Source organism: Protopterus annectens, chromosome 16.part0 (assembly GCF_019279795.1).
Source record: "Protopterus annectens isolate FY-2018-M chromosome 16.part0, PAN1.0, whole genome shotgun sequence".
NCBI lineage: Eukaryota > Metazoa > Chordata > Ceratodontiformes > Protopteridae > Protopterus > Protopterus annectens.
Window position 1 is genome coordinate 369,048,751 of NC_056750.1, and position 25,005 is coordinate 369,073,755.

The 25,005-nt window shown below is 35.5% G+C and overlaps 1 protein-coding gene across 1 annotated transcript in view; it reads left to right on the forward strand.

Annotated features, from left to right (window-relative positions):
* Positions 1 to 25,005, forward strand: part of LOC122790598 — a 530,756-nt gene that overhangs the window by 481,575 nt on the left and 24,176 nt on the right. Inside the window, exon 6 of the mRNA XM_044058125.1 lies at positions 14,262 to 14,402. Within this exon, the coding sequence (XP_043914060.1) occupies positions 14,262 to 14,402 (141 nt within the window). The remainder of the gene's footprint in view (positions 1 to 14,261; positions 14,403 to 25,005) is intronic.

The following is a 25,005-nucleotide window of genomic DNA, read 5'->3' on the forward strand; positions in this document are numbered from 1 at the left end:
TGGTTGTTGTTATTTTCCTTAACAGCCTGCATTCAAACTCCATCTATCTCACTTTACTTCTTGACCTCCCCCCCATTTCATCAACTTTCCTTCCCACTTTGATTTACAATCTTCCTCTTAAGTTATGTGTATCAGCATTAACTGTGTAGCTCTTAAGTATCCCTTCAAATCAGGTAATCCTAAACCACCTTGCTGTGTGGAAAGAATCAGCTTATTCCCCTTAACTCTTGCCCCCTTTCCCATTCAAATAAATTTCTGCAACTCTTTATCTATTGCCACCCAGAGCTCTCCTTCCATGGATAACACACACTTGACCTGTATATAAAACTAAATATCTTCACTGCTTGTATCTTACTATCCATATCCATAACTAAGACCTTCCAGCTTCTCAGTGTTTGTATTATGTTTTTGTTTAGTCTCTTTCCACATATCCTTAGATACCATAATAGAATAATGCTAAACCATATACCTAAGTGCTTTTATCTTCTCACGTCCTCCTAAATATGTGTATTGCCGATCATTTCACACGTCGGTACACAGCATACCACTATAGTCGTCGTTTTATCTTTATTTATTTTACACATGCAGAATAATGTTTGGAGGAGTAATAAGGTTTAAGGGAAGGCAGGAACTGAATGAGCTGTGTAATGTTTGATTAACAATGACTGTATAGAATGAGCTGTGTAATGTTTGATTAACAATGACTGTATAGAATGAGCTGTGTAATGTTTGATTAACAATGACTGTATAGAAGTTTATACATGATGTATAATGTTTGCAGCTGAAAATATGACAAGATGGTTTGTTTTTATTTATACAAATCTATGATTGCCTAAATCATGAGTAACACTTCAATAAACCTGTTTCTTATTTAAAAAAAAATAACTGAAACTGTATCAAAATGTCACACAATACCTACATGTCCTTTTATGGATTTATCAAGTACAAAATAATTTCACATGCAAATACAGTCAACTTGTCTTGTTTACCATACTAGTTATATCCTTGAATTTGTGAGTGCCTTGTTTTCTTTGTTAATGGTTGTAAATGTACAGCAAATAACAAAGATGGAAGGGGACATCCCTGCTTGGTTCCCTTGTTAAAGCACAGCTTGTCAGAGGGACCCTCCCAACCTTAATTCTTGCCTCTGACCCTTCATATATCCTCCTTGTATTCTGTCAGGGAATGCAATTGCTATCATTACCCTACGCATAAAATTCCATCTGACTATTGAATGCTTTCTGCGCATAAAGGCCAACTAACAATAGGGCGTTTCCTTGCACTTTGCTTCTCTCTGTATCACCATTGTTCTATTAATGTTGTCACGTTTGCCTTGCCTTCATTAAAACACATCAATTTATATTTGTCACTTTTGACAGCACCTTTGCCATTCTCTTAGATAGTATAGATATAAACACTTTATAATCATAGTTTAAAATTAAAATTGGCCTAAAGGGTCTTTTAGCTTTTTTCCAAGATGCTGGTACTGTTCTTCCTTTTACATGTTATTAAACAAAGCCTTCCAGATCTTTATCACTTCTTCCCTCCTAATATCAAACTTTGACAAGAATACTGTTTGTTACTTGAGACTTCCTTGTTGATTGATTATATAACAGCATTTTATCTCATCCTTTCCTATTTCTTGAGCCTCATCATTTTTTAACCTTGGTATAATTGAGTCTTCCATAAATATTCCATTTTTGCATTTTTGTTTGTTTCCTCATTCCTTTGCTTTATATACATTTGCACAGAATTACTGAAGTATTTGTAGGATTTCTAGTCATTTTTCTTGTCATATGCTGCATAAGCTTGGCAACAACCCTTTCTACTTTTTGTTGCATAAGTTATTATGATGAGTTTTTCCTGTACTGGAGTTGTTATCGAAAATGCTTCCTTAAAGACAACCTTTCTAAACTCATGCACATTATCCAAATACTCCTTTATTTTCCCTTTAGCATTCAACTATTGCTCATTGTCTTGTCCTGTGAGATTCCTCTTCCTCTAGCTCATCTTCTGTAATACTTTAACCTTTGTCAGCCCCTCCAAATTCATGTTACTTCTTTCCCATATCTCATTCTCTCTTATTTATATCATATTTTAAACACAATTTTCATTTATCCCACTTCCTAGATATCCCTTGGAAAGAAGAAGGTTCATAGGTTAGTACTAAGCTAATTGCCCTTGTGGGCCATTTTAAGCCTAGCCAATGACTCCATGTAAAAATCAAATCCTTTACCTTGTGTCTGTAAGGTAAATGGCTTAACAATTATGCCAACCTGTTGTACCTGTCTATCTTCCTTAATAACTCTCAAATAATTTCTACTACTCATTCCTTAACGTGCTGTCTTTTAACAGTTATACAGGGAAGACACTGTAGTCTCATTTTTATTTCATGACCCTGCATCTTTATCTTCATCTTTATTGGTGCATGATCAGAACGAGTTACTGCATGTGTTTCAAAGCTTTCAGTTGAATGCCCACAATCTGTTGAAATCTAATTTCTATCCAGATTAGCCCAGGTATTGTATCTTGGAAAATAATGTGAAAATCTGTCTGCTACTAGAGCCACATCCTCCATTCCAATTATTATTATATGTTTCTTTAGAAATCTACCATCTTTTGTTATATTTTTCCCTTCTAGGACCCCTGATGCATCCACACCATTGCAAATCAGGTACGTTCCCTGCTGAAAGCTAATTATTTTTCCCAAAAATCTGTTAAGCACCATAATAATAATTCTAGGTAGAATTTAAATATATGCCATTCTAATCCTCATTCCCCGCCAGTAACACCTTATTACCACAAGTCTACTTACAGCACATTCATTTTTAGCTTTACCATGGCTGCAGTGCTCCAGAAGAAAAGATCTGCATGCCTTCTTAATTTCTGGCAACCAGATTCATAGCTCCCAACTATCTCTGAGTTTGCCCCATATCCTGTGCCTCATAAAATGCTTGATTTTATGCTAAATCACTGAGCAGTACAGTCAGTCAATAATGCCAGACATTAAAGTTTTATGCTTCTTTGTTTCAGAAATTAATGTCGATGCAAAACCTGATGTCCTTACATTCGCTGCTGCAGTATTCATAACATATGGCATTCCTTGCCATGGAAGCTCAATGTCCAACCAGTCTTCCAAAGCCTACTGTTGCTTTAAGGTGTGCCAAAAGTCACCCAAATGCTCCTCGTGTAGAGTAGGGCATAAAGGTAATGTTCAGGCATACCATCCTCTGAACTTCTTTCCAGACAGTCTGAACGCTTCTTCTAAGTGTCAGTCTATTTACCTACATCCATTTTCTGCCAGTTTTGAATGCATACGCCTGTTTTCTGAAGTGTGAGCCATTGCAGATAAGTACCCCAATGGGGTTTTGTTTTTTCTTGGCTTTTTTGCACTGTTAGAGGTCATCATCATCCAGAAAGGGTAAATGCTAGTGTGGGAGACAGATTCCCCATAAAGACCACCACAATAAGTGCCTTTTTGCCTAAGAGCTTCTCACAATCATGCATCTTGTTCAATTTGTCAGGCGTTCATCCCAAAAATCCTTCACAGTAGGCTTTCTTCCCTTTCCTTGTATCTTGAGAACCAGAGTCTTAAGCTTCTCACTAAAGATACAAAGGAAGGAACTTCTCTTCCTGAGGGTCAGTCATTAGAGAAGAAGAAGGTGAAAAAGGTAAGACTGGAATCTTCTACTGCCCTGCCTCTACTGAGTGTTTCTTTCAAGGTTGTTATGGACCAGAGACTTGCCTGGCTGTATTGTCAGATTTCTATGCCATGACCAGGTTGTCAAATGCAGTCCTGTGTCAGAGCCTTCTCAGTGTTATAGGGTGCATGTTCCCTTAAAAAATAAAAAACTAAACATGTTTGTTCTGCTCCTAGGGATCTACAAAGTGAGTGGCAGGCCTTTACTCAGGGGTTATTTAATGTCATTAAAGCCTCCTCAGGGCGTTTTGGTTTCTGCTCCTCCTTGGTCATCTACTCAGGATTCTTCTGAGGAAGAGTCACATTCTGATGAAGAATCCTTGTCTTATTCTACTCAAATTCCTTCTTCTTTGGACTATGGGTCAGGTGTGGAGGAATTTAATAGTCCTTATACTCCTTTTGAGAAAATTTTCTTTGTGGACACATTCTCTAGGATGATGGAATTTTTTAAGTGTGATTGTGCTCAGGGCTCTGATATCGATATGCTGCAGATGGAATCTCCTAAACCTGTGTCTATTCCACTTGTTTTGGCTGCTTTGCTGGATGCTTTTTCCAAAGCATCTAAAGCACCTGATTCTCTGCCCCCTGCTCTAGCAGCCTGATAGATTTTATAGGGTGCCTAAGGATTGTAACTTTTTGTACAAAATGTCCTGTCGCTGACCCCTCTGTGGTGTCTGTAGCCTCTGATATATGATCTCAATTGCTTCCTTCGCCCAAGTTACTGCCACCTGACAAGGACAGCAGAACCATGGAAAGGCTGAGTAAGAAGGTTTACCCTTCTGCTACCCTAGCTTTTAGGGCTATTAATTATCAGACCTATATGCCTAGGTATGTGTTGACTCCTCCTTCTCAGGCCTGCCAGCTTATTTCTCATCTTCCAGACCCTGAGGGTAAAATGTCTGCTCTTTCCTTGCTAGGGATTTCATCTCACGTGGTTCATCATTCTATCAAATGTAGTTATGATGCAGCAGCAGTCTCTTTTGGGGCTGCTGCTTTTGGTTCAATGATGAGGAGTATTCTTGGGTTAGGCTTTGACCTTTACCTGATGATATTAAAGCTAAATTGGTCGATGCTCCTCTGGATAATAAACTTTTGTTTGGGGAAGCAGCTTCTGGTTTGTTTAAGTCCCTTCAGGATAAGGGTAAGGCCTTATAACAGCTTAAACGTGTTTGTTTTTGCTATGCCTAAATTTCAGAGAAACTACCCCAATAAGACAGCCTTTGTTTGTAGGAAATATCACCCTTCTACTAAAGGTGAAACAGATGGCAAACGGGCTTCCCCTGCTAAGGCCAGTCAGACTTCAGGGATTCAGAAGCCCACCTTTCCTGACAAACCATTTGCTGTATGACTATCCATCTCTTCCTAGCCACGTTCCTCTTTCTCTTCACCCTTCTTTTTCTCTTCCTGTTTGGCTTCAGATCACTCAAGATTCTTGGGTTCTGTCAATCATTTGTCAGGGGTACTTCATGGTGTGGAAATCCCATCATCCTTTTATGGGCATTACTCAGCCTCCTCAGGAACAACTTCCTTTTATCCCAGAGGTTCTTCAAGATCTCTTGTCTCAGGGTACTATTTAAGAAGTCCAAAAAACAATGAAACTGGAGCAGAAAGCAGCAGGTGGAAGCTGTTAAAGTTCTTTAATCCAATTCACATACACCACTGGTACCATGGCCATTCACCTTCAACGGATAAATGTACATCAATAACAGCCATACTTTTATACACATAAAACCCCAATTAAGCAATTACACATTTAAAGTGAAAAAACATAAATTCTTTAATTACAATTTTACATAATAAATGTTCAACTTTAAACATATTCCTTATATTAAAATACAAAGACATTATTGAAAAACTTTTTATACCAATTTTTGAAAAATGCTTGACATTACCTACTTTTTACAATCAAGTCTAACATTATAATCTGACTTACTTTTTAAATTTAAGCATCAAAAACAGACTTGTCTAGTACACCAAATTAACCTCAAGATTGAGACCCATGAGGAATAATGTTCTATAATTCAAGATGAATTTACTTTCCAAAACTAACAGTTTCCTCACAACGTCACCCCCCATGCATAAAACAGGCTGGGTAAGAACAGGAAAGAAAAAAGATGACACATTTCCTTTATGTATGTTAACAAAATGCTCTGCTACTGGGTTCCTCATGTTACCATTCTGAATGCCATTTAAATGTTCCATAATTCTCACTTTTATAGCTCTCTTAGTTTGTCCTATATACCACTTGGTATTAACACACCCACAACCCACTGCATAGACTACCCCACATGAATTACAATTAAATTTACCTTTACATATACAATTTTTACCATTAATACATTCACCCGAAATATTCCTAATATATGTGCAAACCTTACAATGGCCACAAGCAAACATACCCAAGGACTCATGAAAACTACCATAGTAGCCCATATTTAATACTGCTTTCAAATTTGCATATCGCCTGTAAGAAAACCTAATAAACCTAGAGAATAACTTCCCTACATTTACATCATCACATACAACATGCCATAAATTCAAGATGATCCTTCTCATGGTCTCAGAAAAACCAGAGAACTTGGAAACAAGGAAAACCTCTCTCTTACCAAAATCATCAGTTATAACATTATTTCTAAATGTCATTTTTCTGCCATTAGAGTTACCAAACAAAACTTCATCCAAGGCATGTTGTAAACAAACTTCATTGTAGCCTGTCTCACAAAGCCTATTTTTAACTTCCAAAAGAAATTATTTTCTATACCTTTCCTCTGAGGTATTACAAGCAATACGTTTAAATTCACCCAGGGGTAAAGATTTAAGCAAATGGGGAGGGTGCAGGCTATCTGCATGTAAAAAGTTGTTTGTCGCATACTTGCTCGTAATATCATCTTGATGGAAGAGGTTTTCTATTGGGTGTCTCTGAAGTAACCTGGACCCACTTACTCTGGATGTTCCTTTGGTTCTCCCTTATTTGTGTGAGTTGCTCAATGCTGGTTTGGCCTATTCTTCTATTAAGAACTACTTAAAAGCTGTCTCTACTTGTCTGCCTTTAACTCCTCCTTTAGCTTCTAGATTTGAGACTAAACTATTTTATAAAGGCATCCTTAATATTAGACCTCCCAGGAAGCCTGTTCCTCCTCCCTGATATCTTAATTTTGTTTTGGAGAAGCTGACACAGGATTCTTTTGAGCCTGCTGCTTCAGCTGCCTTGCAACATTGTTCTTGGAAGACTGTTCTTTTCTTAGTTCTCACTTCTGCCAGATGGGTGTCCGAGTTGCAGGCCCTTATGGCTTGTTCTCCCTTTTCTCATATTTAATGAGGACAGGGTGCCCTTGTGTACCAATCCTTATTTTATGCCTAAGGTGGTTAATAACTTGTCACTTAATCAGTCTATTAATTTGCTTGCTGTTTTCCCCTCTCTCGCAGTCTGACAGTGAGAGGGTGCTGCATACTTTGGATGTGCATAGACAACTCAGATTTTATTTGCATAAGACTAAGGCTATTAAAAATCTGATCAATTGTTTGTTTCTTTTCATTCAAGGTCTTTAAGATTAGCTGTATCCAAGCAAACCATTTCTTCTTGGATTTCAAAGGCTATTTCTTTTTGTTACACATTTCATGGCAAGAGCCTTCCTTTTTCTGTAAAGGCTCATTCTGCTAGAGCTGTGGCTTCTTCTGGTGCTTTTTTCAAGGGCTTATATACTAATTATATTCTTGAAGCAGCTACCTGGACTTCTGCACATACTTTTACCAAGCATTACAAGCTGGATGGTATTTCTAGATATATGGTTGGTTTTGCTAGAGCCCTTCTTCATGGCTTTTTAGAGGGTTCTACTGCTCCTTTCCCCTCCCAGGTTTCCTCTTGAGCTTTGGCACTCTCCCATATGTTATGAATACTGCAGCAGTGAATGTAAGGCCATAGTACAGTTGTGTAAAATCTTACCATAAGCAATAGATGTCCTTGCATTCACTGCTGCAGTATTCATTCCCTCTCTCCACCCCCCCTAGTCCTTTTCCATCCTGGATGTACAGGCTATCCCTTGGGTTTCTTTGGACTAGTGTTCCTACTGGGGCAATCTGTTCTGAGGATGGTACACCTGAACATCAGCTTTATCCCCTACGTTATGTGAGGAGTGTTTGGGTGACATTTGGCATACCTTAAAGCAACAATAGGCTTTGGTACACTGGCTGGACGTTGTGCTTCCACGGCAGGGAATCCCATATGTTACGAATACTACAGCAGTGAAGACAAAGACATCTACTGTTATGGTAAGATTTTACACAACTGTACTTTTTATGAGCTTTTTAAGTGCATTAGAGTAATATTTAGAAAATTGTCACTGTTTTTGTGCCTTTGTATCCTATTGTTTTGTAGCTTTGTCCCTAATTCCTAAGCAAAAAAGTTGAGAGGTATACCAGATATACATACTTCTCAACTGTTTCAGATGATTTTTGCCTCATATTTGGGACTGTTCTTTGTACATTTTGATTTTTTCTTGTACATTGTTAAAGGTTGCTGTCACAAAAATAATAGCAGACATTTGTGTTTCAGACTACATATCTTTCAGGGAATGCACACTAATGCAGGACCTATTATTTGGTATAAGATACATAATATGCAAATGAAAACTTAATGTCACTGTGTAGCTCGTATTTATTTAATTTTATTTTTTAGAGTATGACATCTGAATTTACATAGACAAAGTAGCTATAATTGGTGGGGCTCTCTGTGGAGGAAAATGACTGCACTCTGCTCATTATTCTGCCTTTACAGGGCTAATTTGATTAATATGAAGCAACTTGGAATACTTTAATGAAATGTGTGTTTACTGTTTGTGTGAACAAAGATGATATAGCCATATTTTTTTTTGTAATCAGATGTCTGATATATATATATATATATATATATATGTATGGGTCCCCTTCAAATGGTCGACATTTCACTATGTCGACATTCATATGACCGAGACCATATGATCGACATTTGAAATGTCGGCCGTGGGGACCGGCATCTCCCTACAGTGCGGAATGGAAAGATTTCCACTTCTGCACTGTAGTGCGATCTCAAAGTTGGTATATTTAAGTTCCGGGGGGTGCAGGGTGGCAAAGCCCCCCCTGCTAGCAGCGTTAAGGTAAGTTTTTTTTTGTTTTTTATGTACTACTTGTATGGTTGACATTTCAAATGTTGATCATATGGTCTCGGCGATATGAATTTCGACATTGAGAAATGTCGACCATATCAAGTAGACATATATATATGTATATATATATATGTATATATATATGTATATATATATATATATATATATATATATATATATATATATATACACACACACACACACACACACACACACACAAGTGGCTATAACTGCTGGGTTTTGGTGATGCTGTCCGTTGCTAATCTGGTTTTGCAGGATTAATATGCATTTGTGTAAGATAGGACAGAATACATTTTGTGTTTTGTTATGAAACAAACTTCATTACTGTGATTGTTATTATTTTTTTTACCACAGCTGGATATTTGAGGTGTAATTGATGGATACAGTGACCATCTCTGGATAAAGTGAGTTACACCCCTGCTATTTGATCACTGTTAAGTTACAGTCAGTGATTTGGTATGGCAGAAGTAGTTTCACACAATGTACTGAATTTGCTGAAATTGGTGTAAAACCTAGTATTATATGTTGGGGGTTGCAGTGTATTTAAGAGTAGCATTTTTTTTTATTTTTTAATAAACATCTTTATTAAATTATCACATATAAGATGGCCATGGTCATGCAGCGGTTAGAGTTGTCACCTCACATCAAGTGGTTCTTTGGTTTGATTCTCGGCTGGGGTGCCTTCTATGCAAAGTCTGCATGTCCTCTGTGCTGTTGAGTGGGTTTCCTCTGGGTTATCTGGTTTCCTCCAACATTCCAAAAACATGCAGTAGGTGGACTGGATACTCTAAATTGGCTATATGTGCGAGTGTGTGTACAAGTGAGTAGTATGGATGAACTACAGTGGAAGGGCTACACATTCGGTGGTGTAAACCTTGGCTCAAGATGGCTGTCACTATTGAGAGTGACAACCTGACCCCATGTGCAAAATGGGAAAAAGGGGTTGAGGATGGATGGATTAAATTATCACTCATGACATATGCAATCTTACATTTATATAAATGAAAAACATACAACATTGACATTACTTTAATTGCAAACATTATACATCACTGACACCATTGAAAGAGCTGTAGTTGCATACATTATACATCACTTATAAACTGTCCAGTCATTGTCATGTAAGCATTATATGGCTCATTCAAATCTTGCCTCTTAAACTTCATTCCTTCTGCATATATTGTTGTCACAATTCCCATTTTTTCCTATATAATTTTCTCCTTCCCTTTTCTAAAGATCCCAATTCCAGTTGTTTTGTCTTTATTATTATAGTCACTTCTTCTAGTAAATTTGATCTAGACTTTGATTTCCATTTTTTAGTTATTGCTTTTTTGGCAGCCACTATAATTAGGCTCAGCAAGGTTTTTCTATGTCTAGGCAATTCTGATTCGGTATCATAGCTCAAAAAATCATCTCCCCAGTCAATCTAATCTGCTCACACAGCATCTCTGACGAAGTGGTCTGCAGGGAATCCCTAAAGTTTGACAGCTTATTACACTCCCAAAAAATATATTCCCAGCCACCTCTTTTTTGCCTTTCACACCTCCAACATTTGCTATCCACCCGAGGAAAAATTCTTTGGAGTCTACTTGGGGTATAAAAATACCTATGTAAACACTTCCAGGCAAAGATCCTAAATCTTCTAGACTTTGTTGCATATTTGGGAGATATACAAATATCCCCCATTGTCTCTTTGTGAATTGCTTATCCAATCTCTCATCAGAATTCTTTCTAAGCTCCTCTGATTTATGCTTATAATTATCATGCAATATTTTATATGCTCTACTAAATATTCCTTTTTAATTGCAGCTACGATTCTATATTCTATTAAAAACTCCACCAGTGCTGGTCTTTCATTTAGGATCCCCCATTTCTTTGTCTTTGCTTATACTCTGGTATCATTCCTTGATAAGGGAAGGCAATATCTAACCTGCAGTCCCAATAAATTGATGGCCTCTTCCCATTCTATTACCTTTTCCTTTAAAGTTATATTTAGTCCCAATACCTTGGTTCCTTTGCCAGTTTTCTCCAATAAATTCCTGTCCCCTCTTGCCATTTATCTGTATCACTAAACACAGTCACCCCTACTGGCAGCATTTCTTTTCTCCATTCTTGTGCTGGTTTAGTTTTTAGAATACTTCCTGCTATTTTATGAATATAACACTCTGTATGATTTTTGTTGTTCTCCTTAAGAGTCTACATCCAAAATCCAAATTTCACATTATTTCTTGTGCTTCCCCCGTATCATCATCATTTCTTTTCACTTTGAATTATAGTTTTCTGCTTGTGCTATGTAAAGGAACCTTATCTGTGTTGCTGTAAAGTACCCCCTCATATTGAGTAATCCAAGTCAGCCTTGTTCTATTGGAAGAATCATCTTATCCCACTTGACCCTTGCTGTCTTCCCTTCCCAGATAAAATCCTTCAACTCTTTTTTAATTGCTATCCACAACTTATCCTCTGGTTCATAAAAATATGCCTGACTTGTATATAAGACTAAAGGGACTAAAAACATTTTAATTGCTTGTATCTTAGTATCCACATCCATATAACAAAGCTTCCAGTTTTTCAATTTTTGCATTATCTTCTGTTTAGTCTCCTCCCACATATCCTTAGCTGCCCAACAGAGTCATTTGTAATCCATACTCCTAAATACTTCATTTTATCATGTCTTCATAAATATGGATATTGTTGAACCAATTTGTGTGTTGGTACATAATTTACTGCTATTGCCTTTGTTTTAGCTTCATTAATTTTGTATCCCAAGAAGATCTGAAACTGTCTTAAAATGTTCCACAACACTGTAATGTCCCTTTCTGGTTTTGTTATGTATAAAATAATATCATCTTCAAATAGACCCAGCTTTTTCTTGACTACCATACCAATTATATCCTTGAATTTCTGAGTCTCTTATTTTCTTTGCCAGTGGTTCTAAATTTAATGCAAACAACAAAAGGGAAAGTGAACAGCCCTGCCTGATTCCTCTACTCAAGCAGAAGTTATCAGAGAAGACACCACCCACTTTAATGTTTGCCTCCGATCTCTCATATATACTCCTAATCAACCTTATAATTGTATCAGGGAAAGCAAATGCTTCCATTGCCCTGCTCATGAAGTCCTAGTCTACTGTATCATTCATCTACAAGACTTCCATTGTGTTCCAGGATCCTTCTTCAAAGCTGAGACTATCAGTCTCACTGCAGTTTCTCTGTTCTACATCATGGGGTGCTTCTGCAAATGGGTTTAACATGCAAGATGACTTGGCTATTGTTGTTCATGCCTCTTAGCCATCAGCTACCCCCTGACCCGTGGGCCACCATTTGAGCCAGTGTAATGAGATTCACAGAATGGATGTATGGCTGGATGCCTTACTTCTGCCCCACTGGAGCAATGTATTCCCCAGTCATTATTGAAAACTACCATAGTACTTTTATCCTCCATGCTGAAACAACAGAAAAAGGAGAAAGAGAACTGTGGCTTTACTATGACTTTTCATGATGACAGCTGTAAATGTACACTTTACATCTGATGTCATGCTGGAGCATTATTACTGACACTTTCATTCAGGCTTTCTGATTCAGAATCATCAGCTTCAGCATCATCTAGTATTCTGTTTACTTCTTTGAAAATATTTTCTTGATTCCTTTCCTGTGACCATCAAGCTGCCATCTCCTTTTGTCTCATTTATTCTTCCAACCCCTGGCTTCCTAAGAAATTGGGTGGGGTGAAAACAATGATTGACTGGGGTCTCTATTCAGTGGACTAAGTAGATTTTTGGAGTGCTGCTATCACCAGACAGGACCCCATTTGATGGAAAGGGCAGTGCAGTGTCTACGCACACTTCCACAAGCCTGCACCCCCAGCTATAGTGTTTATAGATCTTGGCAGACTGACTCCACCAATGTCACCAGTACAAGAACTGCAGTGCTGGGCCTTCCTCTATGTAGAGCTCTTGCAATGGGACTCTATCCCACTGGAATGGGTGAGTCAGTGTCAGTTGTCAAGTCCTATACTTCCTTAGTTCATTCCTTTAATACTGGGCTGCTAATCAAACCGTGGTCATGTGATACATAGTCAGAGCCATAGAGCCAAAACATCTATGCTACTTAGCCAGCACACATAACTGTCTACTTTTGATTATAAATATCTTGCCCAGTGGTATCAGTCATTATAGCAGTATGTCTGCAGACAATATACAATGTAGGATTTTACTCTCTTTAAGTCATTTTGCATTATTTTCCTCTTCCTGTGCTATAGAACTATCATTTCCCTCCACAGTCATACCCACACTGAAGTACTACTGAATTAAATCAGAATCACTGAAGTACTATTGAATTAAATCAGAATCACTGAAGTACTACTGAATTAAATCAGAATCACTTAAGTACTACTGAATTAAATCATAATCACTGAAGTACTATTGGATTAAATCAGAATCATTGAAGTACTACTGAATTAAATCAGAATCATTGAAGTACTACTAAATTAAATCAGAATCACGTGGGTCATGCATTCTGACTAAAAATATAAGGCTTGTGGTCCAGATTGGAAAACATATTTGCTATCTGCTTATGCTTATCTCTGTTAGTTTATAATAATGTAATACTGTTTTGCAGGTGCCTGCTTTATGATAAGGTTTCTGTTATAAATAATGAAAACAGTACATCGTTTTTCTTTACTGTAAAGCAAATGTAACTCAGCTCCCATTTTGTATTTAAAAAAAAATCCTCATAGAACTATGCATATTTTGAACATTCAATTTCAGTTGACTTCTGTGCATTGTGCTTAAATCAAACTATTAAGATGGTTTCCATTTATATGTCCCACAACAAGACTCATTTTGCTTTTCCTGTCCTGTTCTCTAACTACAATATTTGCATTCAGTGATACCAACTCCTTTTAAAAATGACTGCAAGATGGAGTCTGTAAGCTTACTGCATATGAGAGCCTATGCAATTTTAATCATAGGGATGTATAAATGTATACATTGAAGTCAAGTTAATGTTACTGCATGGCAAATAAATTAAGATTATCAACTTTTGTAGTGAAGTAGGGGTTGACTTCTCTGGGAATTTTCTTGGTTTTATCCAATTTACTGCTATAGTTAGTCACCCATGTGACATTTCAGTACAAAGTATAGCAAGCTTTTTGAAATAACTTGCTTATTGAGTTTACTTTCTGTCTTGCTGTTACTTGAGATTATACCTAGAGTCAAGCCGTTAGAATTAAAATTAATTGATTATGTTACTTTTCTCTGTTGGGCTGGTTCACTGTCTGTCTTTTATTTACTTGTTTGCTTATTTATTTAGTTAGTGATTGTCATCTTGATCTGGAAATCATTCTATCAAACGACCATTTGGAAAGACCTTTAATTCTATACTTTTTGTTATGTTGTATAGCAGACGGTCTTCAGTGCTATGGCTGCAACATTATCGTTGGCACAAAATACATCAACAAAGGATGCTCCAACCCAGAAGTCATCACCTGCTCACATTATTATAAAGGATTCAAGCACCGATTCTGCATTAAGACAGAGAGCAGTAAGTTAAATGTTAATTCAGTTATTTAAAATATTTCTTGTGGAATGCGTCTCACGTTGATAACCTACTTCCAACACTATTTTTTTTTTTTTTTTTTTGGTGGGGGGAATATTTCAACTGCATTCAAATAAGATGGCTTAATTTACTTCTTTCTACCTTTTTGAAGGAACACACATATCATCTTAACTATATTTTCTAATATCCACTGAATGCTATTTGTTTTTCGCTACTTTATACATTTTTGAAAGGCATATTAATCTTTTTGTGTTTCCCATACCGGATGTTCAGACTGAACAAACTATATTTGTATCACCATCTGAACATGCAGATTTATTAGGCTTAAGTTTGTTTGTAGATCTTTTTGGATGTATGAATAAATAATTTTCTCTTTTAGCATTTTTTTCCAATAAACATCTTTATTGAATTATCACATATGACATATGCAGTCTTACATTTATATAAATGAACAACAAACAACATTGACACCACTTTAGTTGCAAACATTATACATCACAGACACCATTGAAACAACTGTAGTTGCAAACATTATACATCACTCACTTATAATCTATCCAGTCATTGTCAGTTTAGCTTTATATGGCACATTCAAACCCTCCCTATTAAACCTCATTCCTTCTCTGCATATATTGTTCCCACAATTCCCATTTTTTTCCTATGTAGTTTGCTCTGTTCCTTTTCTAAAGATCCCAATTCCATTTGTTTTATGTCTGTTACTATATTTACTACTTCTAGTACAGTTGGTTTAGACTCTGATTTACATTTTCTAGTAATTGCTTTTTTGGCAGCTGCCATAATTAGACTCAGCAAGGCTTTACTATGTATAAGCAATTCTGATTCTGTATCATAGCTCAAAAAAATCATCTCCCCAGTCTATCCAATCCACTCACCCAGCATCTCCAACAGAATGGTTTGCAGGGAATAAACGAGCAGAGAAGCAGCAGCAGACTGAAGGCGTCTGGCAGAAATAACAAAATAATCCCGTAACAAAACTTCCAGACACCACCACAGCAAATACGATGCTATACAATTGTATGTTAAGACACCATCACGGCAAATATGATATTTAGTATCACCTTCAATGCCAAGCTTAATAGCAAAGTAGCCAGACACCAGCATGGCAAATACGATATTTAGTATCACATACAACGCCAAACTTAGTAGCAGTAGAGCCAAGTACCACCACGACAATAAGATACCTTTAAAAACTTTATTTCACCATAAAAATTGAACAGAAGCTTCTTGTAAGTGCTTTCAGGTTACAAACAACCCTTAATCAGACAAACAGTTATCCCTCAAAGTACCAACATTTAAATATCCAAAGTTGGCACCAAAAACCCGTCTTAAAGAGATATTAACATTAAAAATGTCAGTACTAAGAAAAGCTTATGTAAATCATCTCATGTTAAAAACATTATATATTCATAAGTATTAGAAATAATATATAAATAAATCAACTAATTACACATTATAAATAAATCTAAAAACTAATATAGATAGAGACATTCATAAATAAATTCTTGATATAACAAAATATGCATTAGTTATTAAATTATGCCCGATTATATTATATATGTTTATATATTAAACAGTCATTATTCATTATTAACATTTAACAGATACCTATAGAAGTATCAAAAACAAATATATTGTCTAACATTATGAAATCAAAACTATATATGTATAAATATATATATATATATATATATATATATATATATATATATATATATATGTATATATATAAACATATATATATATAAAAATATAAAAATCATATAACAGAAAATCAATAATTTCATATTATATTGTAAAAAATATATATGTAAAGTATATATGCATATTATTAGATAAAAACATATTACTAAACATTAAAATACTATAAAAATGTATAAAAATACAATGTCATGGTTTATGTTTCAAAGGCCTATTGCTTAGGAATGGCTTTATTGTTGTCCTGTCATTTAGACCTTTCCCTTTATCTGACTGCATATGAACAATCCACCTATTTTCTTCCTGTTCAGTATAGTTTTTAATATTACCTAATCTACTGCTCTTTAGAATGATCTCTATGACCATAAATTTAAACGTGTGATCCAACCCATTATTTAAAACATGCTCAGCTAGTGCATTAGTGTCATCTTCATGGTTTATTGCATAAATGTGTTCTCTTACCCTCTCTCACAATGTTCTATTAGTTTTACCTATGTAGAAGCAATAACATTACTGACAACTTGCTAAGTAGACTATGTCTCTAGTTCTGCAGTCAGCATAGTGCTTAAAATAATATGTCCTCTTAGTGTCTGGATGTATAAATATTCCAGTTCCCATCATATATGAGCACTGATTGCATTCTCGACATGAAAAAGTACCCTGTCTATTAGAGAGAACTTTAGTGTTATAGTTGTCCTTATTATCATAGCATAGTAGCCTTTTAAGCGATTTATTATTACAATAACTATAACCAGGTCTCAACCCCACTAATTCTCTTATTTCATCATTAGTTGTCAATATAGCCCAATTTTTATCTATAATATCTTTTATATCATTATTATTATTAGAAAAGGGAATATTCAATCTGACCTTCTTATATGGTCGACTATTCTTCCTCTTTCCATTAGTTTGTAGGACTATATTCTTCATATAGTATGGTCTCCCTTTCCCATTTCTATCTATAACCTGAGGATCTAGGAGAACATCGGCTTCTTTATGAGAATATCCTCTCTCCATAAATTCGTTCTTTAGTTTAACAATAGTTTGAGCACATATATTATCATCACTTGTTAAGTGTGATATTCTTCTTCCTTGATTTATTATGATATTCTGAAATATATGCCCTGGATGCATGCTGGTACATTGAAGTAAGCTATTCTTCCTACAGTTCTTCCTATATAGTACTGTCGTAAACTTTTCATTTTCTCTAGTAATGAGAACATCTAAAAATTCAATTTCCGTCCTTGACCAATTACCTTCAAAAGCCAAAAAGCTAGTTGTATGATTGATATAATCAATGAATGTTTCTAAACCAGTATCGTTTCCTTTCCAAAGAAGAAACACATCATCAACAAATCTTTTATAGTATATAATATTATTAATGAATTCAGAATTAAGAACATAATTTATCTCCCATTGAGCCATAACCAAGTTGGCATACGAGTTGGCACAAGGTGTGCCCATTGCAACACCTTGTTTTAGTAGAAAATAATCATCATTATACATGAATACATTGTTTTCTAGTATCAACTCCAGTAGCATCGTACATTTCATAATCATATTAGAATCAACATAGTTATTGCATAAAAATGTTCTTAAAAGTTCAAGTCCTTCATTATTAGGAATCACTGTAAATAATGATTTAACATCTAAGGTTACCAATCATATACCCAGTCCATCAATGTCATTCCCTACTTCTATACTAAAAGTAGTTAAAAATTCATGAGTATCTTTAATTATGGTCTTAGTTTCCCATACTAAATTCTTCAATTGATTTTCAACATATGTGGAGATGGGCTCAGTCAGCCATCCTCCACCTGAAATTATGGGTCTCATTTTAGGTTCATTTAAATTCTTGTGGACTTTAGGGAGACCTCTAATAATTGGTATAGTGGGTAGTTCCACCAAAAAATATTTATATAGATCAGCATTTATAATATTGGACATAAGTAAATCATATAGATTACTATGCATATCATGTATAATTTTGTTAAGCTGTATTTTATTAATTAATTTATATGTTTCATTATCATATAACATTGTTCTCATAATGTCATCATAATACTGTTTATCAAGAATAACTATAGCTCCTCCCTTGTCAGCTGGCCTTATTACAGTTTCTTCATTATTACTCAAATTAGTTAAGGTCTCATATTCTCTATTACTCAAATTACAAAATGTATGATTTTTACTATTCCACATATAGGTTCATAGGTTCATAGGTTCATACTAGGCTATCTGCCCGAGGGCATTTACAAGCCTAGCCCATAGTTTTGTGGCTTACGCCACCCCTTTAGTATGGGGAACTATACCCATTATTTTGCTGTGCCTCTGTCGAGCAGTGACACTGAGGTAATCCCTGGGGTATATCTGCGATCTCCCAATATTGATTAGGTCCCTTTCTACTGATTGTTCAAAAGCTTCCAAACATAGGATGCAAATGAGGTATAAATGCACTGGGCTTTTTAAAGATACTTACATCATTCATAGCATCATTTTTAAAAAGCATTCTCAAAGCAGTATTTCTAACAAAGGTTTTCAACTCTATAATAAAACCAGTAATGTCAATAGTTTTAGATGGTATAAAGGACAGTCCTTTATTAAGTAATGTCCTTTCATGAGTCTGCAGTATGTATTTAGATAAGTTTATAACAAGATCACAGTCACTTACTACTGCTATTTGTTCTGTGGATACTTCAATTCCTCTGACATTTTCCACTTCTTGTTGAATCTCATGGGAGTCCATTTTTTCATTTCCCTGATGGGAAGTGGAAATGGACAACCAATTAGGTCTAAAAATGAAGATGAATGTGAATCTGAAGATGTAGTTTTCCTTCTAACATCTGCATTCAGATTATCAGTATCATGAGATGTCATCACTTCATTATTCTCTTGATTAGATGTAGAGGCCATCACTACTTCTTCTTCTACCAGAGGAATATTCTTAGTACTATGCTTATTCAGTAGACTAGCATTAGTTGTTAACTTCGCTTCATATCTACTGACTAAAGCCTTTGTTGTTCGACTGCTATTTCCTTCCAATGATAGTATGGATGTTTCTTGCTGATATTCAGGTGGATTTACACAGTTAGCTGAACAAGAATTGTCCACATTATTTCTATTGGCCATACAATTTTGTTGGGGAATGTGGTGACCATTAAGATCATGCTCTTATTCTCCAACTCTCTCTATTCTTTGTACATCTCTTGGCCACGAAAAGACATGGCCCAGTTCAAAATCTTTAATGTCTCGTTCTAGTTTTCTCTTTTTTGAAAATAACAATTTACATTCAAGGTTATATACATAGGCACGTATATTGTCATAGAATTCATTGCATTCAGTATCATTAAGGAAAGATTTAATTATTTTCTGTTGTTCTATAATTTCACTATTGATATTATTTTCAATCTCCGCGTATTGCTCTATAAGCATCTTCATATAGGTGTAGCTTGTCTCAGTATTAAGTTGTTGCCATTTGGCTAGCAGCCCTGGATATAGCGATCCGAATGTTGGAATTTTTAGAATTTTTAGTCCCCTTGGCACTACTTGGAAGCAAAGACATGCCTCCATATGTTTACACTGCCATTGTGTATTTTTTAGTTTGTTAAACAAGTTCTCTATTTTCGAGTATGCTGCAATAATTTAAGTGCATGATCAGCTTCACAGTCATTGTTTCCTGCATTTAGCAGGTCTGTTCTATGCAGGGAATCCCTAAAGTCTGCCAGCTCATTACACTCCCAAAATATATGTTCCCAGCCACCTCTTTCTTGCCTGTCACACCTCCATCATTTGCCATCCACCTGAGGAAAAATTCTTTGGAGTCTACTTGAGATATAAAAAGGCCCATGTAAACACTTCCAGGCAAAGATCCTTAATGTTCTAGACTTTGTTGCATATTTGGGATATATACATATATCCCCCTGTTGTCCCTTTGTGAATTGCTTATCCAATCTCTCTTTCCAATCCTTTCTAAGCTCCTCTGATTGATTCTTACATTTATCATGCAATATTTTATATGCTCCACTAATTATTCCTTTTTTAATGGCAGCTTCTGTTCTAGATTATTTTAAAAACTCTACCAGTGCTGATCTTTCATTTAGGACCCCCCCCCCCATTTATTTCTCTTTGCTTATACTCTGATATCAGTCCTTGACAGAGAAGGCAATCTCTAACTTGCAGTCTAAATAAATTCTTGGCCACTTCCCATTCTATTACCTTAACCCTTCTAGTTATTTGCTTCCAGTACCTTGGTTCCTTTGCCAGGTTTCTCCGACAAATTACAGCCCCCTTTTGCCTATTATCTGTATCCCTAACCAAAGTCATCCCTATTGGCAGAATCTCTTTTCTCCATTCTAGTGCTGGTTTAGTTCTCAGAATACTCCCTGCTATTTTATGAATAAAATACTCTGCTTGAATTTTGTTGTTCTCCCAAGAGTCTGCATCCAAAATCCCAATCTCTCCTTATTTCTTGAGCTTCTGCCTGTATCATCATCATCATTCCTTTCCACTTTGAATTATAGTTTTCTACATGTGCTATGTATGAGCCTTAACTGCAATGGTCTAAAATACCCTCTCAAACTGGGTAATCCTAGTCTGCTTTGTTCTATTGGAAGAATCAACTTATTCCACTTGACCCTTGCTGTCTTCCCTTCCCAAGTAAAATCCTTCAACTCTTTTTTAATTGCTATCCACAGCTTCTCCTCAGGGTGATACCAATATGCCTAACCTGTGCATTTTAATTGCTTGTATCTTAGTATCCATATCCATATAACAAAGCTTCCAGTTTCTCAACTTTTGTATTATCTTCTGTTTAATCTCTTCCCACATATCCTTATCTGCCACAGCAGAGTAATTTCTAATCCGTACTCCTAAATATGTCATTTTATCATATCCCCATAAATATGGATATTGTTGGACCAATTCATGCGCGGGTACATAATTTACAGCTATTGCCTTTATTTTAGCTTCATCAATTTTGTATCGTGAGAAGATTTTAACCTGTCTTAAAATGTCCCTCAACACTGTAATGTCTGTTTCTGGTTTTGTCATGTATAAAATAATATCATCTGCAAATAGAAACAGCTTTTCCTGACTACCATACCAATTATAACCTTGAATTTCTGAGTCTCTTATTTTCTTTACCAATGGTTTTAAATATAATGCAGACAAGAAAGGGGAAAGCAGACAACCCTGTCTGTTTCCTCTACTCAAGCAGAAGCTATCATAGAGGACCCCACTCACTTTAATATTCACCTCCGATCTGTCATATATACTCCTAATCAACCTTATAATTGTATCAGGGAAAGCAAATGCTTCCATTGCCCTGCTCACGAAGTCCCAGTCTACTCTGCCTAATGCTTTCTCTGCATCAAGACCCACCAATAACAGTGGCATTTTCTTACATTCTGCTTCCCTCTGGATCATCAGTGTTGTGTTAATATTGTCAAATGTTTGCCCCCCCCCACACACACACACAAAACCACACTGATCCATATCTATCAATTTTGGTGTTACTTTTGCCATTCTTTTAGCCATTATAGACATAAACACTTTATAATCATGGTTTAGTATTGTAATGGGCCTATATGAAGCTGGATCAAATGGATCTTTACCCTCTTTAGTTATTACCATTACCACCGCCTTCTTCCAGGATGCTGGTACTTTTCCTTCTCTTAAAATACTGTTAAAACCTTCCAGATCTTTATCAGTTTTTCCCTCCTAGCTTCCGTACTTTTACAGGAATACCATCTATTCCTGGGGACTTTCCTGTAGATTGGTTATACATAGCCATTTTTCTCTCATCTCTTCCTATCCTAACTGTTAGTAATTGAGCCTCATCTGCCGCTAACCTTGGCATATTTAGTTCTTCCATAAACATTTCCATTCGTACCTTTTCTTGATTTACATATTTCTCTGCTTTATACAAACTTTCATAAATTTTTTGAAATATTTCTAATACTTCTACAGGATCTCTTCTTATCTTCCTTGTTATAGGCTCCCTAAGCTTGGTGACAGCCCTTTCCACTTTCTGTTGCCTGAGTCATTGTGCTAAAAATTTTTGTGCTCTAGAATTATTATCAAAAAACAGTTACTTAACAGCAATCTCTCTAAGCTCATGCATATGATCAAGGTAATCCTTTATTTTCTGTTTAGCATTCTGCATTTACTCCTTTTCTTGTTCTGAGAGATTTCCCTTATTTAGAATACTTTAATATTTGTCAGTCCCTCTAAATAATTTTTGTTACTTCTTAGCCGTATCTCCCTTTCCTTTATTTTCACCCTAGTTTTAAACTACATTTTAAAGTTTATCTAACTCCTTAGCTATATTTTCAGAGGAAATTTCTATCTTCTCTAGTAGCTCCTGAATTAATTCCAAAACCCCTGTCTTAAATTCCTCTCTTTTCAGTTGATAGGTGGGAAAGCGCCATTGTCTCATTTTTATTTCATTACCTTGGGTTTTTATTTTAGCTATTATTGGTGCATGATCTCAAATAGTTATTGGGTGTGTTTCATGACCTTCAATTAAATGCACATATTCCTGTGAGATATAAATTCTATCTAGCCTAGCCCAGTTTTTGTATCTTGGAGAATAATATGTAAATTCACTCTGAACTCCTAGTACTGAATTCACATCTTCCATGCCAAACATTTTCATAAAATTCTTCAAAAATCTATCATCCTGTGTTATATTTTTCCCCTCTAGGCCCACAGCCACATCTTCACTGTTGCAAACCAAATTCCATTCTCTCTCTATAAGTAATATATCTTGCTGAAAGCTGATTATTTCTCCCAGAATTTTCTTAAGCTCTATTATAGCAGTTTTAGGTGGAATATAAATACATGCCAGTATAATCCTCCTCCCTTGCCAGTAGCCCCTTAGTACTATACATCTTGCATTATTATCTTTTTTTCCTCTTATATCAGTATTGGAGCACCTCTTGCAATTAATATAAGTACTTTTCTTTTCCTTTGTCCTAGATATTCTGCTGAATAACCATCCTGAAAACCTTTTTTTATCAAATGCACATATTCAGTTTTCCCAGGTGTGTCTCCTGTAGCATAGCTATTTGCCCTGTACATTTTCTAATGTAGTTCACTACTCTTTCTTTTTTATGTTTATCTGTAAGACCATTCAGATTGAACAACATTACAGAAATCATCATTTTCTTATACAGTTATTATTACCACATTTTATGTATAACTGCTTTTTTGTTAAATGTCTAGTTCCAACTTTTATATTACATGCATATACTGTTCAGCAGGTTGGTCTTTTATACAGTTGTTTATTGTCTTATCCATTTGAGCCTATGCCACATCTTACATATCTTTTTTGTTTTTTGATAGCCCTTAAACAGAACAAATACCCTCAACCCCCAAAAAAAACATATTACCTTAATAATAACAGACAAAACCATGTACATCTTCAAATATTGATATTTTTGCTTCCTAATAAGAACAAATGTTCTAAGTTGATAGCCACACATATAGGATAGGGTTAACCAAAAAGAAAGTTTAATCATGCTAAGATGCATGGCACAGCTTGTGCTATCAGTAAGTGCTATTTGATTTTGTCTATCTTTAGACCTCTCTCAGCTGAGAAAACATTTGCATGCTTTCAGTAAACAATTTCACCAAGCCATTTCTCTTTATCAAATTGTCTTCTAGTGACATGCAAACCAGACACAACACTGTTAAGGGTACCTTGTCTACCAAAAAAAAACCTTATAATATTCAATATTCTTTTTCATTTACATGCTTTGTAATAAACTTGTTAATGGATAATACCTAGGATCTTAATGCAGTCATTTCCCTATGCAAACATAGGAAAAAGCACACTGATTTTTCTTTTGTCATACTCTTTTAACTAGACCTTTTCTCTCTTCCCCACTTCTCCTCTCGCCCTCTTTTTTACATTGCAGTGCCTACATTTCTTAAAAATGTACAAAGAAAAAGACAGAAGAAGGGAGGGAAAAAAAACCCAAAGCACTTGTTTATATTAGTATCCCCATTGCATTTCAAAAAAAGAGAAAACTTTATTTCAAGTCTAATTGGTTTTGTCTTATCTTTAAAGCTCTTCCAGCTGGGAAAACCCCTGAATGCTTTCAGAGAACATTATGTCTTAGCCAATTTCTCCTTTCTTTTTTTTCTGAGATTGTTGAGACACAAGAACCAGATAGCCAGTTTTTCTTTATCAGATTGTTTCCATAGAAACATGAAGAGCAGCTGCAGAATTGCTACTAAGTATACATGCATTTGCTAGGAGAAAAGCCTCATAATATTCAATATTCTTTTTCATTTACCTGCTCTCTCTTAAAACTAATCAGTATAAGGTCCTTAATACAGTAATTTTCCCATGCAAGAATGAAAAAAAGCACATTGATTTTTAACTTTGTCATGCCTTTTTAATCAGGCTTTTTTCCCCCATTACATTGCCTATATTTCTCAAAATTGTACAAAAAGAAAGAGAGAAGAGGGGAGAAAAAGACAAACAACAGCACCTGTTTTCAATCCCATTACACTTAAAAATAATGTGCAAAGAAAACCATACACCACAAATACAGTAATATTAAGAAAATAAAATGTTTTATTTACTTACAGTTAGCTTTCAAGTTTTCCCTACGTGCTCTGTCTCCTAATTCTGTTATTTTTTGAAACATCTCTTCCTGAGCAGTCTGATATTCAGCCAGCCTTTTCTTCATTTTGACCTCTGATTTTTGCAGCTTTATCATCTCATCTGAATATCTGTTTAAAGCTTCTTCCATTTTTTCCAGCCTTTTGTTGTTTGTGTTGATATACTCCATCAGTGTTTTATTTAGGTTTAACCAGGTTTGTTTGCAGTTGTCTTATATTTTCCTGTAGGTTATTGGAAGTC